We start from the raw sequence: 17,332 nt of genomic DNA on the forward strand, positions 1-17,332 counted from the left end.
GTCAAATACATTTTTGCTTTAATCGCAAAAATGGTGCTTAATACATTTTTGCGTTGTTAGGGACAAGAACTTTGCTGGACAAGTGCTGTTTTTCATTCCTTTCCCATTTCTGAAGTACCCTTCCTTAGCGAGTGAAGTTGCCAGAGAAGGAGAAATAAAATCCTTCCCTCTTCTCGACTGCCTAAAGAGGCAATCGTACAGTCCTAAAAATAACCAAGGAATCCGAAACAGAAGTCTTGGTGAAATTCAGGCCCTCGCTCGGTGGGAGTTTTGCCATGAATTTCAATGAGTTCAGGACTTCGTCTGATGTGTTGGCCAACCGCTGAAGTTGAGTTGTTCCTGGCAGCGTGTGCAGCTGCCTCTTGTTCTGTTTCCCAGAATAACCACTTCGATAAGGTATTTACCACTTACAAATATGGAATAGGTCCTGTAGTGAGCACTTCACATTACAGAGGAGCTGTCATTTGAAAACACCCAGCAAACGCTTCCCTGAAACTTTTTGTGGGGGTTATTTTTAGTTGTTCGTTTAAGATTGATGATGGCCCTCTAAGAAAAAGGCAAATTTAAACACGCCGCTAGGGAACAACTGCGGTCTTTGAAGTAACGAATATTCGGTGGTTCTTATTGACCAGCTAAGTACTAACGTTATAACTGGTAGGCGCATATGATCAATTCATTTTTAACAAATGAAATTTCTAGAAGATAATTCAGCCTTGGAAGAGATGGGGTTATGCTTGCTTAAGTCCAAGTAGAGCTGAATGGGTATCCTCTAGCTGAACTTGGCCTCGTGACCATGGGACAATTAACAGAATATCACAGGACTCCTCGAGGCTACAGCAGAGGCGATTTCCCTTTTGGAAACAAAGGCTGAATGTCCTGATTAATTTGCTTCGGTAAAACCTATTCAAGCTGAAATTTATGTGGATGCTTAACATGCTTTGCAAGATCGGGGGCTTTAGCATCAGCTTGGCTGTTTAGGCTTATTCTTTTCCAAAATTACCTTTTTTTACAGCAGTTTGCTCTCTACACGATGGAGAGTTGATTCTGTCCTATTCTCTTCCATGTGCTCCCCTCCCCTCCAAATTACTGTTTTGCAGCCAAAATTGTGAGGCGCTATGTGCGATGACGACGAAACCACTGCCCTCGTATGCGACAACGGTTCTGGGCTTTGCAAAGCTGGGTTCGCAGGAGATGATGCCCCAAGAGCTGTATTCCCATCCATCGTTGGACGTCCTCGGCATCAGGTCAGTTGGTACCCAAATGGAAGTGCTCTCTGGTTTGGGTGGTTGGGTTGGTTTTGGTTTTCTGTGGGGTTTTTTTTGAGACTTTAGACAAGGCAGTGATAAAGCATCAGATTTATTCAGGCAAAACTCCCGTTGGCCTTTGTGGTTTAGCTTCTTAAGAACCGGAGGATTGAGCTGCACGTCTTTAATACTATGAGGTAAACTTACTGATCCTTTGGAAAAGGTGTTCTTCAGCCATAAAATGCTGACTATAAAAGAACATGAGTGTTTTAATGATATGAAGGTGTCATGGAGAAAAAAAAAAAACAAACCAACTTGCTGGATTAATTAATACTTGCTGTATTAATACAAAGAAAAAAGACAGGCAGAACATTTTTAGCATGAGAAACCAAATGAATAATAGTGGTAAGTTCCACTTAATGTTCCATTAAGCAACAGTATAGCCCAATAGACTTCCAAAAAAGGTCTCTAGCACATCACTTTGTCAACTCAGATGGGGCTGGAAAGGATAAATGTGGCTTTTCTTGACCTTGGAAAGGGTCTTTCTGCATAATTAGTTTTCTAACAGTTCTTTTATAAATAGAAGATGCAGAATTTTGTTCATTTTATTCATATCTGAGTCAGATTTTAATTTTCTGGGCTATAAAAACCCTTCCCTGAAGTTCTATGTGGTCTTTTGCTGAGCTAAATAAGCCTGGTTTGACAGGCGTAACATACTAAGCATTTTAAGGAATGCATTTTGAACACCTCTGTGAATTGTTGAAGTTGAATATCAGTTGTTGAAAACGTCCCTTCTTTAGCCTCTCAAGTTGTTCATTGTTCTTTGGCATGTAATTTTGCACAGTTAGGCAGCTCAGCAGCTGTATTAATGAATCCATGAGAAAAATCAAATATTTTTATGCTAGTTGCTGAGTAATATTTTACCTCGTATGTTGTTACATTATTTGGGGCAATCGTGATAGGCTTCCTAATGCAAAAATGATAAACTTTGTAAAACCATTATTTAATAAGTGAGTTTTCTTTTAGAAAATCTGTCTCCATTTTATATAAATTTGCTTTTTTGCAAAATATATTTTTTTCAAACCCATTTCACTTCCAGCAAGGGGGAATCTCACTGTTTAAAGGCAATAGTGGAACTGCCTAGACAGAAAAGGCAACCAAATGTATAAAGTAAATCTAAGGAGATTATCTCTTTTTCACCTATAATTCCTTCCCGTTATTCCTTTGTGCAATGAGAAAGGACCCATCCCTTGCGGAGAGCCATGAGTTTGCTGCTGCCTGCCTTGGCTGGGCTCCTGCATGGGCATTAGCTGCACCGAGCGTGAGATACCTTCCTTCCTTTTTGAAGCTGCCTCGCTCTGCCTGGTGGGTTTATAGAGGGAGTTAGTACAGAGTAGGTGGTTACCCGTAAATTCACGTTTTAGCTCCTTGCACCTTTTGGGGGTGCGTTCTGGAACGGCAGCAGCAGGTACAGTATTTCATGTGCAGTTTTAACTTTAAAATGATATTCTGTCTCTTAACGTGCGTGATATACTGCGCTAATATTAGAATGATATACTTTGCAGGGTGTTATGGTGGGAATGGGTCAAAAAGACAGCTATGTAGGGGATGAAGCACAAAGTAAAAGAGGGATCCTGACGCTGAAGTATCCCATTGAGCATGGAATCATCACTAACTGGGATGACATGGAAAAGGTGGGTGTTTATTTTTTAATGTTATTTTGTTGAGGCATCGTCATCTTATCCAAGACGTACAATTTGCCATTAACCTTCTTGCAAACCAAAGGGAAAATCCTTGAAGAACTTGTAATCGCAGTATAGGTAAAGGGATAGTACAGTAGGCTAGTACAGGAGTTGGGCAGGTCTTGGCGCTTCTGGAGTTACTTTTCTTTTAGAGTAAATGCTTATTATTCATCAGATTTGGCAGTATGTTATAAAAGTATTTTATGCTTTATAAATACTGTTTTCAGTCTTGAAGTTCATACTGAGGCAGAACGTTTGACAATGATAGTAGCTAAAGTAAAAAAAAAAAAAAACAGGTTGTGATTCTTCAGTGGTGAATCAGAGGAATATTAAAGATACATTACTGAAGTTGGGAGCAAAAACTGTGAGGTGGAGGGGTGATTTTCCCTCCTCAGCACTTGCCTACATGAACCAGATGATGGGTGATGCCCACATTTCATATTGCATATAACACTCTCACTGTCAATTAAAGAGGAAAAGACAGATTGGGGCTTCCTATCCCTATACTAATTCTTTAAGAGTGGGATTTTTTTTTTTTTTTCCTTGCAGCATGTTTTTCTGTTGCCAATTCCAGTTAGCTTTTAACGTCTGGATGGCGAGAAGGTGTCTTTATTCCCTATCAAGCCCGACTTTCTTGGCATGCGGTCAGTGCAATGAGCTCTTTGTAAAATGCCCGCTTAAGCACGTCCCAGACCAGGCACGGGCGATGAGGTGTGCTCGTGGGAGAAGCTGGAGAGGCAGGAGGAGTCCTAAGGGCACTCTCACTCTGCTAAATGTCTCTGATATCCCGTATGTCCTGGTCTCTTCAGGAAGCATCTGAGTCTGTATGTGGAAATATTGTACGTCTTCTTTAAAGACAGGATTGCAATGCAGTCCCTTGTCGTCTCCAGGTGGAATGGTATGGGAAGGAAACTCCACAAGCAAATGCTTCTAGTAATGTTTTCCTGTGGAAAATACCACTGAAAGGAAGACACGGGGCCGGTGGTGTTCTGTACTCACGCTTGCTGAGACGAGGTGTATACAACTATAATACATACATCTAAAGTCGGTTATCGTGTCATATTCATGAACCCAAATTGATAAACATTGAGTGTTCCAGATGAACAGACCAAAGTCGATGCAGGAGCAATGGGAGTTCCTCAGTTCACATTTGGAAATAAATTGCCCACCTACTCCTCTAGATGGAAGCATAGTATTTGCATTTCATTATTGCACTGCTTGCTGGGAGGACGTCTTGCTCGTTTCTGCAGAGTAGAAAGTCTACCTCATACATCCCGTTACGTTGTTCTTCCTGGTAATTTTCCTGCTGTCTGCATTCAGCAAGAAATTATATTTCCCTGTAGGGGAAAAAAAAAATTAAAATAAAATTGGAGGTCACTATTTTATGTTCTTCCCTCAGCGATTGGTCTCTGCGTCTGGAAATTGTCCTGTGTATAACACGTACTGGTATGTGTTCTTTCTCTGGGTAATGCTGGATGCTAGAGCAGTCTATCTAAAATCTAGTTAGGAAAAGGAATTAGAGAAGGTAAAAAAGGTGGCATGTGCTTTACTGTAGTGTAAACTCATGGCTAGCTTGATTGTTTTTAGGCTGTAATGTGGTGGAGGCTTCAGGCAGTGCTGTAATTCAACTAATGGTCAGATACCATACGGGTTCTTGTAGTTGGAACTTTTCTTCTCTTTGTCACTTAAATGGATGAAGGAATTGCTTGTGAAAGTGGATGCTTAGCCCAGACTTACCTTCTTCTGCCATACAGCTTGCAACATGCAGTAGCTGGCAAAGATGCCCCAGCACTGAGTTGCGCTCAGACTTCTTGCTGAGCCCAGGAGCAGAGCGGGACAGAAAGCGGAGGAGGCTGCTTTCAAGTGAATGAGCAATGAGCAACAAAGAGAAAAAAGAAGCATGAGAGAAAGGCAAGCAGTAGGGAAGAGACAAGAAACAGCATTGCTAACTTTTGTGATTGTTGCAAATAAGAAAAAAAGCATATTTTTTTTTAATATATGGGCTTCCCTGATTCAATCATATGATTACATGCGTATCTCAACTTCCCTTGACGCTCTATAACACACACACATGCACACACTCTTCTGGCTGAGAGAAGTCCTGAAATGCAATTCCTAAAGTTTTGATGCTACGGGAATGTTTTTTGTCTATGTATATATATTTTTCCTCGCCAAGATTTTTTTAAACTAGTTTTTAAACAACAAATTTCTTTCCAATGCTTGGAAATAATGCTACTAAAAGCATCACAATGTAGAAGAAACAAGAGAATTACTGGGTAACATGCCAAAAATGGGACAAAGGCATAATAGTGCAGTGCCCAACCGTCCACACGTTACAAAAAGAAGGGGGTCACCACAAGATTACACTGAGTGTGCACGTGTGCAAGAGAAAGCGAGAGCGAGGATGCTGCAGGACGCGCAGACTTTCGTGTGAATCGGGAGGAGAACACGCAGGCGATGAAATGAAGCATTCTTCTTCTCCTGTGCTTCAATTCACAATATTCAAATTGGGACTGCTCTGTTTTCTGCTGGATAATAATACAGGGCATTGTACATCACTGTTAATTTGTTCACAGCAACTGAGCTGACAACGTATGGGAGGGAAGGCGTTGGGATGGAGCGTTTTCTGGCTCTGGTGACTATGTAAATGTTTAATATAAGTGTTGGAATAATTCTTCCTCAGTAATTTCTCTTTACTGTTGCGCTTGCTGCTTACGCTTAATTCTTATGACCTATAAAATCCAACACTGAACTATTTTTGTTTCTTGTAGAATATCATTACCCGTTAACGTTATGGTTATCGTTAGGTCAAATCTAATGGGCTGTATAGTGCCTAATCATGCCTGGTTTTGAGGAAAAACCTGCAAACTGCCCAAGGTTTAGGCAGAGTCCTGCTTTATGTGTCCAGGTTTGTTCCTCACTGCTGAAATGGCCAGTACTTTGTTCATTATGTAAGCACTGAGGTTTCCTTCTCTTCCCTTAGTTCTTTCCTAGCTGAAATGGCACTCTTGTTCTTCTTATATCTGATGTGTATATATATTTTTTTAAAACTTTGACATGATTACTTTCTGTTTTATTCAATTTCTCCCTGTATTTGTATTTTAAACCTTCAAATGGAAGATGGCCCGGCATCTCTAGCCCCAGTTCTGGAAACGTCTGATTTTTTAATTTCTTTTTTTTTTAGGGGACTGAGATGGAATTGAAAATTTTTTTTAGGGCTGATAATTTTCTTAATGAATAATTCCAGCTCTGGACAGCTGTTGACTTTGTAGGTGCTTCAAATTTAGAGAAGATCTTTTTTCCACTTAAGTTCATTTTGGAGCATAATAATACTTGTTTCTAGGATATTAATCAAATAAACTTACCCATAAAACTATCCTGATGTTTTGTGCTCAGAAATAAGCTTGTTGGGTCATGCAAAGCTGAGCTAAAAAGAGAAAAAAAAGAAGGTAGGAAAGAATTAAACGAGAAGATAAGATATATATATCATCGTGTTACTGAACTGTCTGTCTTTGAGCTGGCATCAAGAAAAAAATCCCTTCAGTTCCTCACAGCCGTAGTCCTCAGACAATCAAAGCCAGCATCATTTGATACAGGTAGCACCTTCCAACATGAAAAAATACTACAGTGCTTTACAGACCGCGACTAAGAAATTTAGTTACTCTATAGTAAGTGAGAGTTTGACCCAGGATTTACTGGATGAAATATCTGTGGCATAAAGGGCCTTTCGCTTCTGTGGAAATAATTAGATTTCTGAAGACCATCTTGGCGGTGACTTGCAACTGGATCAGTCTCCAAGCAGCTGGAAGCGGAGAAGTCTTTCCAGGTCTGACAGTTCAGTGCTTGGCTCAGCTTCTGTATCGGAGCACTGCAGGTGGGAACTAACCAGGGCCCCTGTTTAGAGAGGATGATCCATGCTCTATTTAGGGAATCCTAACTGGAAGGACTCCGTTGTGTAGGTTCTATTCTGTTGTTACATACAGGAGAAACCCAATGGTTTTGATTCTAAAATAGGGTGGAATTTGGCAGACTCGCTCATGCACGATTTCTGTCTATTTTAATATGTCTGTAAAAACATAATCACTCAGACTGTATTTGAAAAGCTTTCTCTGTGTAGTTCTGTGGACCGAAGAAATGATTTTCAGAACACTTTTCTAAAGCTATTTTCATTTTTAGATTTGGCATCATTCTTTCTATAATGAACTCCGGGTTGCGCCGGAGGAACACCCCGTCCTGCTGACCGAGGCCCCCTTGAATCCGAAGGCCAACCGTGAAAAAATGACTCAGGTAATCGTCGGAATGTTGTGCCGCACATCATTTCTGCACGGAAGCAGCTAAAAATATAGATAGTCCTGGGTATTCAACTTTCTTCTTCATCTGGGAGATAATCCTTTAGGGATAGCATGCTGGCTAAGCCATGGTGAGAGAGCAAAAGCTTCTGCTGCTCAGGCAATACCAGTTCTCCGAATGGCCCTAAAACGTTTCATACTTGTGTGTGGCAGTAAGATCTATGGAACTGGCCTCTTAAAAAGCTGGAAGTAATTTTCTTTATTCACAAGGCTGTGTGTGTGCTCAGTTCTGGAAGTGAGGAAGCTGGAGGCTAAGGTGGCTTCTGATGCTGAGTTTCGGTGTGTAGATAATGTCAACCCAGGATTCATGTAATTTTGTGGATGGAGTTACGAGTCACTGATGTATTTAAACCTGAGGTTTGGAAGTGCTGTAACACGGGTCAGGTACTAGCTGAATCACACTTCTGTGTGAGTTTTGGATCAATGATGCCTTTCATGTGCCTACCTCTGGCCACCAAGAGTGCTCAACTTGTAGTAGCCCAACTCCTCAGCTCATGCTGTACCAGCTCCTGCTTTCTACCCTGAAGACAGTCACTTTATCAACACTTTTGCATCAGACAAAATGCTAGTTATCATATCAGAATTGCAATTTTTTGGAAGATTTGAATGAAGATGTTTGAAGGCCGTCATGCAGATGACTTTGTGGAGCTCCCAACTAGAGCACCTCTTCAGGGATCAGGGGAAAAGTGTTCAAAAGCCGGAGTCTTTGTGCTGGCTTGGGAAAATGGGTTGTCTGAAGCATTCAAACTTAAATGATGCTTTGCTAAACATTTTTGCCCGTGACATACCCGGTCTGATTTAGCAAACTCAGATCAGAACCAAAAGTTGACCTCTGAAGTTTGTATATTTTAGAGCAGCCTTCTAGCCAAAAGTCCATGTTATAAATTTAGCTGGTGATGTCACCAGAAGTAAGTGTGATTTAAATACAGATATAGGTATAAAATCACCTGGGAAAATTAGATGTGGCTCTGCACGTCCCTTTGTGCCCACTTTTGGCATATATTTAACAGGAAGATTATGCATCAATTTAGCAACAGTGTAAATAAGCTAATTAAGGAGAGAGCTTGACAGCATGCATTACTGGGAGATAATACAACCGGGAGATAATAAATAACAACAGACCATAAGAAAAGCCTAGTTTATAACAACCAGGAGTGTGGCTCATACAGTAGACATGTCTGGGATTGTTTCTCTGTCATTATACTGTAATGATAAATCCTGTTTTCAAGATTGTTTAAAGGCTTATTGTTTATTACTGATTGCATTAAATTCATTACATTAATTAACTATGAAATATCAGTAATTTGTGTATTCTTTAATGGAAAGCATACTTTTCATTAAAAGTAGACTTCATTGGCAAAGGTATTAGCTTATGAAATCCAAAGTTTAAGTTTAACCCCCTGATGTCTGGCTCTGATGGGTAAAATGGCGATGGTTGAGTCACCATCCCTGGAGGTGTCTAAAAGACATGTAGACATGGCGCTTAGGGACATGGTGTAGTGGTGGACTTGGCAGTGTTAGGTTTACGGTTGGACTTTGATGATCTTAAGGGTCTTTTCCAACCTAAACGATTCTATGATTCTATGAAACGTGGTCACAGCAGCACCACGAGCGATGGGGTAGCACTGCCTAGGGGAGGTGGCATTGGTTTAAGAAAGGATACAGTGCATAGGGTTGTCCGGAGTGTGTTAGTTCACTGCGTGTCCTTAATGGTTTTCCTTAGCGGAGCTCTAGTGGAAGTCCAGCTGGAAACAAATGTTATTCCATCTGCTTGGATAAAATTGCAGTGTATCTGACACAGGAGACGGAAAGAACTGGAGCTTGTTAGAGTAGAGGAGGTGGGGGATGAGACAAGAGAATATGGCTGAGGTCGCCAGAAAGAGAAAAGATAAACTGTTGTGTTTGCTGGGGGGGCAGAATGAGATGTAATGGGTTTAAACCAGACCAAGTGAGATTTTAGCTAGACACCAAGAAAACCCTGATAATAGTAAGTATAGTGTATCACTGGATTTGTTTGCCAGAAGAATCTGTGGATGCTCTAGCAGAGGAATTTCTGAGACAGAACCAAAGCTGTGTTAGGAATGGCTGATTCTTCCTTGAGATGGGAGTAGACAGATTATTCCTCGTGGCTTCTTCCAGCTGTGTCTTCTATAAATTTTTTATGTGTGTGTATATATATAAACCTTAGATTGCTGCATTGTTGCAGTCCTGCCATCAGGGTAAAAAAGTTATCCCAAGGTGTCATCTTCAATTAATATTATCAGTAAAAATCTGACCTAGTCTGAGGTTAATGGAAAGATAGCCACTGACTTCAGGGATTTTTTTTTTTTTTTTTTTTAAATGAAATCCTAAAGAAAACATAGCGTGCTGTTCACAGAAAAACCACAGTTCAGGAAGGGACTCGGGAGTAGTAACTGGCAGTATGCATTTAAAAAAAAAAAAAAAAAGTACTGTCTCTTCAGATACTCTTAAGTGTAGATCCTAAAGGTTTTCAAATTCTTCATTCCAGATTATGTTTGAGACGTTCAATGTGCCAGCCATGTATGTCGCAATTCAGGCAGTGCTGTCTCTGTATGCGTCTGGAAGAACGACTGGTGAGTCTTTGTGGGGGTCGTATTTTTCACCTGTCCTTCTCTCGTGGATGTATATGCACATACGCACACACAGATACCTGTTGATTATGATGCCTAGCTGTGTATTAAGAAGAACTGATAGACATATGGAGACTGAATACTTCCCACCACGCTGTGCAAGTACCTCTTTGTTGTTTTCAACTTCATGGCAGGTATGGGTATAGATTTATGACTTTCTGCTTCAAAAGCTCAAGTGACTATGGCTCAACTATATGAACAGATGAAAGATGATACAGTTTGATACTGCCCTTAATTGCACAGCATAGAGAAGAGGCTGTATCTTAACTAGATTGTTCCAAACCCACGGTTCCTTCTTACTTTAGACTTAGCTGTATTGTTAAGCTCTGTTCCCAGTAGAAAAAAAACCCAACAAAAACGTTCAGTAGCTAAATGAAAATATTTCATTTAAATGTTGAATTTCAATCACCTAATGATGTCTGCTGTTAAGCAATCATTAGAATTAGCATGGAGGTCTCTTCTTATTCCCATTTAGAGTCTGATCAAGCATTGAGACGATAAATTACTTCTTAGCAACCCTTGAGTCTTCATATGCTTTGAAAGAAATTAAAATACCATCTGTCTTTGTAGCCTGATGGCACAATAAAAGTTTGTATAAAAAGATCGCCAGCTTACAAGAATTATGATTGTCATAAATACTTGTTTTATGTTTAAAATTCAACTATTTGTATGCATGTTTGGTATCGGAAATGCTTTATTCATTTTGAGTGGAAGACATGTACTTTGTTTCCTGTCCAAGAATATAAGTAACATGGCTGTGCACAGAAAATCCATTGTTATATTTTCCCTAATGGAGTGGTTTATTTTAATGGCAGATTCAAAGTTTTAATTTTATAGGTATATTTTTATTTACAGTTTGTACGTTATATCATGTCTGTAAAGTGCTGGGGGTCATCTGGAATGAAAGCCTCTGCATCCATATAAGATCATTATTGCTAGCATCCGTTCAGCAAGAAAAATACAATCAAATTGCAGGATGTTACATGTCTTTTTTCCCCAAACACGGTTGCTGCTTAGTTTGTGCTAACAATTTCATCTCATGTGAGCAGCTCTTTAGTTACCGAAATGACAGAATCAGTTGCCATGTGAGCATCTTTATTTGTTGTTGCATGTTTCAGTTGAGAATATGGAGTATGTGGAGACCCTGTAGCAGTGGCAAATAACCAGCTTCTTTTTTTTTTTTTTTTTCTTCACTTTCCAGGAATAGTTTTGGATTCTGGGGATGGTGTGACACACAACGTGCCAATCTATGAGGGCTACGCCTTGCCTCATGCCATCATGAGACTTGATCTGGCAGGCAGAGACCTGACTGACTATCTCATGAAAATTCTTACAGAGAGAGGCTACTCTTTTGTCACCACCGGTAATGAGCTGCGCTTTGGATGCACTTTGCATACGTTTGCTCTATTAGTTGTCTTATTATGCAGGAAGCGTGTACCTGCCGAGATGCATTAAAATCCCTATCGCTAGGTTGGCCTGGGAAAAACAGTTCGTGTTGGCTAATGGGGTTCTCCTGACTTTGGCTTTCAGCATATATATTGAGCGTCAAGGATGAGGATGCCACCTCGTTAGGAAATCCTAAGTCACTGACAAATATAAGTGGTGGTTGTGTTTGATCATACCTCTTCCACAGATGAAGGAACAAAGTTAGTAGCTGGTAATGGATGAACCTCAAGGTTTTGTGATGTAGACATGTAAACGTTAGTCTTTACAGTATTTTATAGTACAATATATCTTTTATTTGCTGATGAGGGAAATTTGTAATGCGAAGGGAAAGTAATGTTGAGACAACAGAGAGGTCGGAATCCAATGAACCGTATGACCATCATGAACTCGGGGAAACGTGCATGAGAAGATCTTGTGTCCTGGCTGTCATACTATATGTTGATTGAAAACTTGTTGGCTGTCTGCAGCGGAACGGGAGATTGTGAGAGACATCAAGGAGAAGCTTTGCTATGTGGCTTTGGATTTTGAAAATGAAATGGCAACTGCTGCTTCCTCCTCCTCTCTTGAAAAGAGCTACGAGCTTCCTGATGGACAAGTCATCACCATTGGAAATGAACGGTTCCGATGCCCAGAAACTCTCTTCCAGCCATCCTTCATAGGTGGGACAGGACTTTTCTTTCTAGGGGCTTGACAGAGAATGAAAAGAAGAATTTCTTAGAAAGTATAGACAACCTTCAGCTGTAGGAACTGAGGTATTTATTCTCAAATGTCCTTAGAAACAGGCAGTTTCTATTGACTTAATCAGCTCTTTCGAAGCTATGAACACTGCTGCTACAGCTGCTGGACAAAAAGATGCCTGTCAGTTTAGAAATACCTGAATCCTAAGATGATTTCAACCTCTTATAAATGCAGTAGGATTTCTAAGGTGATGTTTTAGAGCACTGTCAGAAGACCATGCTTTTCATCTTGACTGGCTGTTCTAACTGCACAGTGCTGCTTATCTGTTTTTTTTTATCTAGATGCTGCTTTTGTTTATCATTTTATTATATTAATCTGTAATTTAATCATACAAAATCAAAGCATACATTATTTTCCAGTAGTTTTATCTGTAGTGTTAAAATTCCCATTCTATCCAGTGGATGCCTGACACTTTATGTGGTAACTCGTACTGCCCTCACAAATTTCCTGCTTTCCACTTAAATTCCACTCTTGAGGACTGAGCGAAATGGCTGCAGGCAGTTTGGCACAATTTCCATTAAACTAGATGGTGAAGCTAGCTACGTTTGTATGTAGAAAGGAAACTATTCAAGCATTAATATAGCTCCATGTTCTGTATTTGAACATCGGCAGGAGCGATGTTCAAATCTTTTGTATTTGAACATCAGCAGGAGAAATTGTCTTTAGGGGATAGAGGGGTTTGGCTGCCAGAAGGGTATCAGGGATCAGAGTTGGTGCTCAACAATGGTCAGTATCAGAAACACAGCGATGGAAATCAGGATTTCCTGGATCACAGATCTTTGTCAAAACGTGCGTGTTAAGCTAGTTAAAAAGTCTAGTACTTAAAGTTCAAACTGTATTCCCAGTGCTGTATCTGGTCTGTTCCTTTTCTTTAGCAAAAAATAGTACCATAAGTTAACTTTACTGTACTGGCATTCAAATTAAACCAACACCTCAAAAGCAAGGTGGTGTGAATGCCATGTGGGCTTCTACTTCTAGCTAACAGCATCGTAAAAGATTCTAAAAATGGCAAACTATTGCAGTAACGCCTCATTTTAAATTTTTCCTTAAATAATGTTTGTGGGTTTTTTTTTTTTATTACTTGAGGAAGTAAAAAATGTGGTATGAAATCATAATGGGGATCTTTCTTCCTCACGAATTTATTTTGCTTGTATAATTATTATGCTGAGATGACAAAGAAGGTGAGGAGTGTGTCCTGTCTTTCTCCTTCCTCTCCTAAGCATCACATAGTTTTGTGTTTTTTCCTGGAGTTTTAAGGGAGACAGCTTGGACTAGTGAGCCTTCCCTCCATTTTAACAGTAATAACAAGAAGGGGACAAAGAGAAATAACATGTTGAAACTTCTTTCCACTCAGGGATGGAATCTGCAGGTATCCATGAAACCACTTACAACAGTATTATGAAATGCGATATTGACATCCGTAAGGATCTCTATGCTAATAACGTCCTCTCTGGAGGAACCACGATGTATCCTGGGATTGGCGATCGTATGCAGAAAGAGATTACAGCTTTGGCTCCAAGTACTATGAAGATTAAGGTAATTCTGAACACCGGCACTTACAAAAGAAGCTTTTGTTGGAAAGTTAGATCTTCTAAACAAATCAAAATGTCCGTAAGAGAATGTCCAGGTTTTGCATCCCAAGTCCTGACGTTAGGAGAGCCTCGGACAGCCTGCTTAATTAATACCTCTTTTCCGCCTACCAGCCAAAGCAGAATTAAAAGAGGGATTTGAGAGGTACTGGAATAAAAATGGTTGCTGAAGCTATGGGAGTTGATGAGGTCATTTTGCGAAAATGTGAAACAACAGTTAAGGAAGAGAGTCCTGTGGGATTCCCAGTGAAATAGGGGTATGGGGGAGAAAAGGGCTACTTGAAAGACACCACGGAACGACAAGAGAGGTAGGGATGAACCTAGAGAAGATGGAGCTGTAAATACTAAAGGGGGCATGAAGAAGCTACTGGGAATATTACAGGCTTCAAGGCTTAGCTACCAGTGAAAGTCATTAGTGAAAAGGGTGAAAGAATAAATCCAAAATCCAAGCATCATGCAAAGTCCGCAGCTTGTTAGTTATTCGAAAGGACCCTTTCGACTTGGACTCAAGACAACGTATAGTGAAATAGAGAGGTCCTTTTTGTCAGGCAGCAGACAGCGTGCTGAACGGGCATGACACGGAGTGGCAGGAATGGAAACGGGAGCACGCAGAAGCAGGGGTACATCCAGTGTATTTTAACAATTCAGTGGCTAAGGGGGGAATTGGCAGGAGGTCTTCTAGCTCTACATCTAGTGCTTAGCTAGATACACAATGCCAGTGTATCTCAACGTTTTGGGTTTGGGTTTTTTTTTTACATAAAAAATTTCCTTTATCCTTAAAAAAAAAAAAAATGCTCAGACTATTCTGTGCAGTGTTTTGCCAGTGGTCTTTATTTACAATCAAATTAGGTTAATATTTTAAAATTTGAATTTTCTTGCATATATGTTTATAACTTTTTGGTAGCTGTGTTATGGGCCATCTGCAGATATCTCACAGGCTGCCATATTTGTCTGCTCATAGTAACGTTGTGGCATCTCTATCGACTTGAGGTGGAAGACAAAATATGGCAGCCTTTCTACCTCTTAGGTGCTTTACTTCGTTGGAGTTGTGCTCCTATGATGGAAAGACTTTCACCTAGTTATTTCCTCCAAAGAGATGTTCGCTGTGTTACCTGCTTGTCACTTTATTTACAACAGATTGCACTTCTCTTCTAGATGATTGCACCACCGGAACGTAAATACTCTGTCTGGATTGGGGGTTCAATATTGGCATCTCTGTCCACTTTTCAGCAAATGTGGATCAGTAAAGATGAATATGAGGAAGCTGGCCCCTCTATTGTCCATCGCAAGTGCTTTTGAATACTTCCATCACGTACTGTCAGTGATAAGTAGTGCTGTTTCTCTACACATCACCTGCCCTCATTCACCGCTGAGGGCGGTTTGGCTTTCTTCCACGTGTTAAAAAAACCACACTGTATGGATGTCATATGAATTAGCAAATTACTTCTAATTTTTGATGCTAAAATGAGACTAACATTTCAGTGATGGGTGTTTTCCAAGATTAATAACAGTAGTTATACTATACATTTTTATAGACCTCCCTTCCTCCCGCATTTGTAAGTGGTGTACTGCCGTCCAGGAGGTGACACACTGTGCTGCTGTGTGTTCGTCTCTGCTGATCGATGGTAAGTCTGAAGCGTGCACATAAGTGATTCTTTCAAACTCAAACATAATACAAGATTTAGGTACCAGAGAAGGCTTATTTCCTGCAGTTAAGTGGTACACAGGATTCTTCTAAGGGGATTTATTTTACTGAGGATACAGCGGATTTACGTGGGTACCGATGTGCACATGAGTACCAATTCTTCTAGTAGAGCTCGTATGGATGTCTTTCCTTGGTATCCTGCAGTTGTTTGGCAGGAGACCTGTGTCTCCCTGTGACCACCGCTCCCCATCAGTAAGGAGCCTCAGCAAGCTACAGTACTTCTGAACTTACATGTAACAGGTTAATTTATTGGATGTATTACTGCTTTCTTCATCTCTCTTCCTAAGCGGTTAACTGATGTTTCATTTACTTTTGCTATGTATGTGCTATGCTAAGCTAAGCTAATGGTTACAGAGTAAATAATAACCTTCTGAATATGTTCTTGAAATACTCTGGGTTTAATGGATCAATAAAAGTGTAATTATCCATGTAAGGCTGCTGTGGCTTACGTTAATTTCAAAGTGACTAGTTTATCTGTTAAAGATAAAATAATAATTACTAATTTATGTTTTAATTTTATTATGAAAAAGGTTTCATTCCCTCTGAGTTTTCTAGCTAAGCAATTTTAAAATGAAAACAGAATTGTTTCACAGTTTCTGTTTAAAAAAAAAAAAAAAAAAAAAATCTTCCTGGCTGACAAATTTTCATAATGTTCTGTATGAAGATTAGAGTCAGCTATGAAGATTTTACTGTTTCAGATACCAGGCAAGTGTGTTCTATATGGTTCTGGATACCGTAGACTTTGAATTGGTGTGATGTCAGGCTTGATGTGCATTTCATGGTTTAAATCAAACCTGTCAAGTTCTTGCCAGTAAACACAATACCCTCTTTTCAAAGACGGGTAAAAGATATGAGTTGGATTTACGGACTTCTGAAAATGCATCTAGGGGATATTTTAAAGAATATTCTTACTACTGCGAGTTCCAGCGCAGGGTGATCTCATTTCCTTATCCAAATGATCTCTTAATGGTAAAAGCTGAAAGACCTATGAGGGAAGGATTCTTCAAAGCTAGCTAGCACTACCTAATAATTAAAAGGGATTGATCTTACCTTCATTCCCACTTTTGAACAGCAGTCCGTTCAAATTGTGAGCATCCATGTCTTCTCAAGCAAGTGTAAACCATTGCAAGTTTCTCAGCCTCTGAATGGATTTTACTTTATTATCTTGGTCTCAGCTTATATGATTGCTCGCTGCTTAAGTTGGTAATAAATCACCTTACATATAGGAATAGCACTGTTAACTGGCCTTATCGCCTGCCTAAGAAACATAACTTACACGAGGTCAAGATTAAAATGTAAGTGTGATGTTCAAGATCATAAATGTAGGTACTCAGATCTCTGGAACTGAGTTACATTTGCAATCCCCTGTAGTATCAAAGCAAAATTCCATTCAGTTTGCTAATAATCTCCTTGTCCTTGTTTCAATATTAAAAATGAGGGATCTTCTTTAGATTTTTTTTTTTTAATATATGCTTTCAGTATATACTTACAGCTTGTTAATCAGGAAAAGAAAGAAAATGTTTAAAAGCATGTGGGGTTTTTTTTGTAAGTGGCAAGGGAGGTACATGTTTACAGCATTTGCGTATAGCTTTGGGCTTTTCTTCTTCCCTCCCTTCCCCAGGTCTCCTTCTCTCATTCTCCACAACAAAATTCTCTTCAGTCCTTGGTTGGCATCTCTAGCTCCTGGCACAGCTGGGGCTGAGACATGGGCTTTCAATGGTTAGAATATGAATCCTCATCCCACAGCTGACTCCTTTTTCAGTGTGGAAGAGCATGATTACGCTCTGAATACCTCCCTAACAATCTGCATGTGGAATCTTATTGAAAATTAACATGCATTTTGAAAATAGAATTAATTATGCGCTAAG

The 17,332-nt window shown here is 39.9% G+C and overlaps 1 protein-coding gene across 4 annotated transcripts; it reads left to right on the forward strand.

Moving 5' to 3' along the window:
* Nucleotides 1-1,107: 1,107 nt before the first annotated feature.
* On the forward strand, nt 1,108-15,897 carry LOC127016508 (actin, alpha skeletal muscle B). Of its 4 annotated transcripts, XM_050897036.1 has the most exons (8): nt 1,108-1,244; nt 2,810-2,938; nt 7,163-7,273; nt 9,845-9,929; nt 11,188-11,349; nt 11,900-12,091; nt 13,525-13,706; nt 14,915-15,897. In XM_050897036.1, the coding sequence occupies exons 1-8, from the start codon at nt 1,116-1,118 to the stop codon at nt 15,056-15,058; spliced, it is 1,134 nt and encodes a 377-aa protein (XP_050752993.1). In that variant the 5' UTR covers nt 1,108-1,115; the 3' UTR covers nt 15,059-15,897. The 4 variants fall into 4 exon arrangements, with proteins under 4 accessions (XP_050752993.1, XP_050752996.1, XP_050752994.1 ...); XM_050897039.1 differs by lacking the exon at nt 11,900-12,091; XM_050897037.1 differs by lacking the exon at nt 7,163-7,273.
* The last annotated feature ends 1,435 nt before the right edge of the window (nt 15,898-17,332 follow it).

Source organism: Gymnogyps californianus, chromosome 5 (genome assembly GCF_018139145.2).
Source record: "Gymnogyps californianus isolate 813 chromosome 5, ASM1813914v2, whole genome shotgun sequence".
NCBI lineage: Eukaryota > Metazoa > Chordata > Aves > Accipitriformes > Cathartidae > Gymnogyps > Gymnogyps californianus.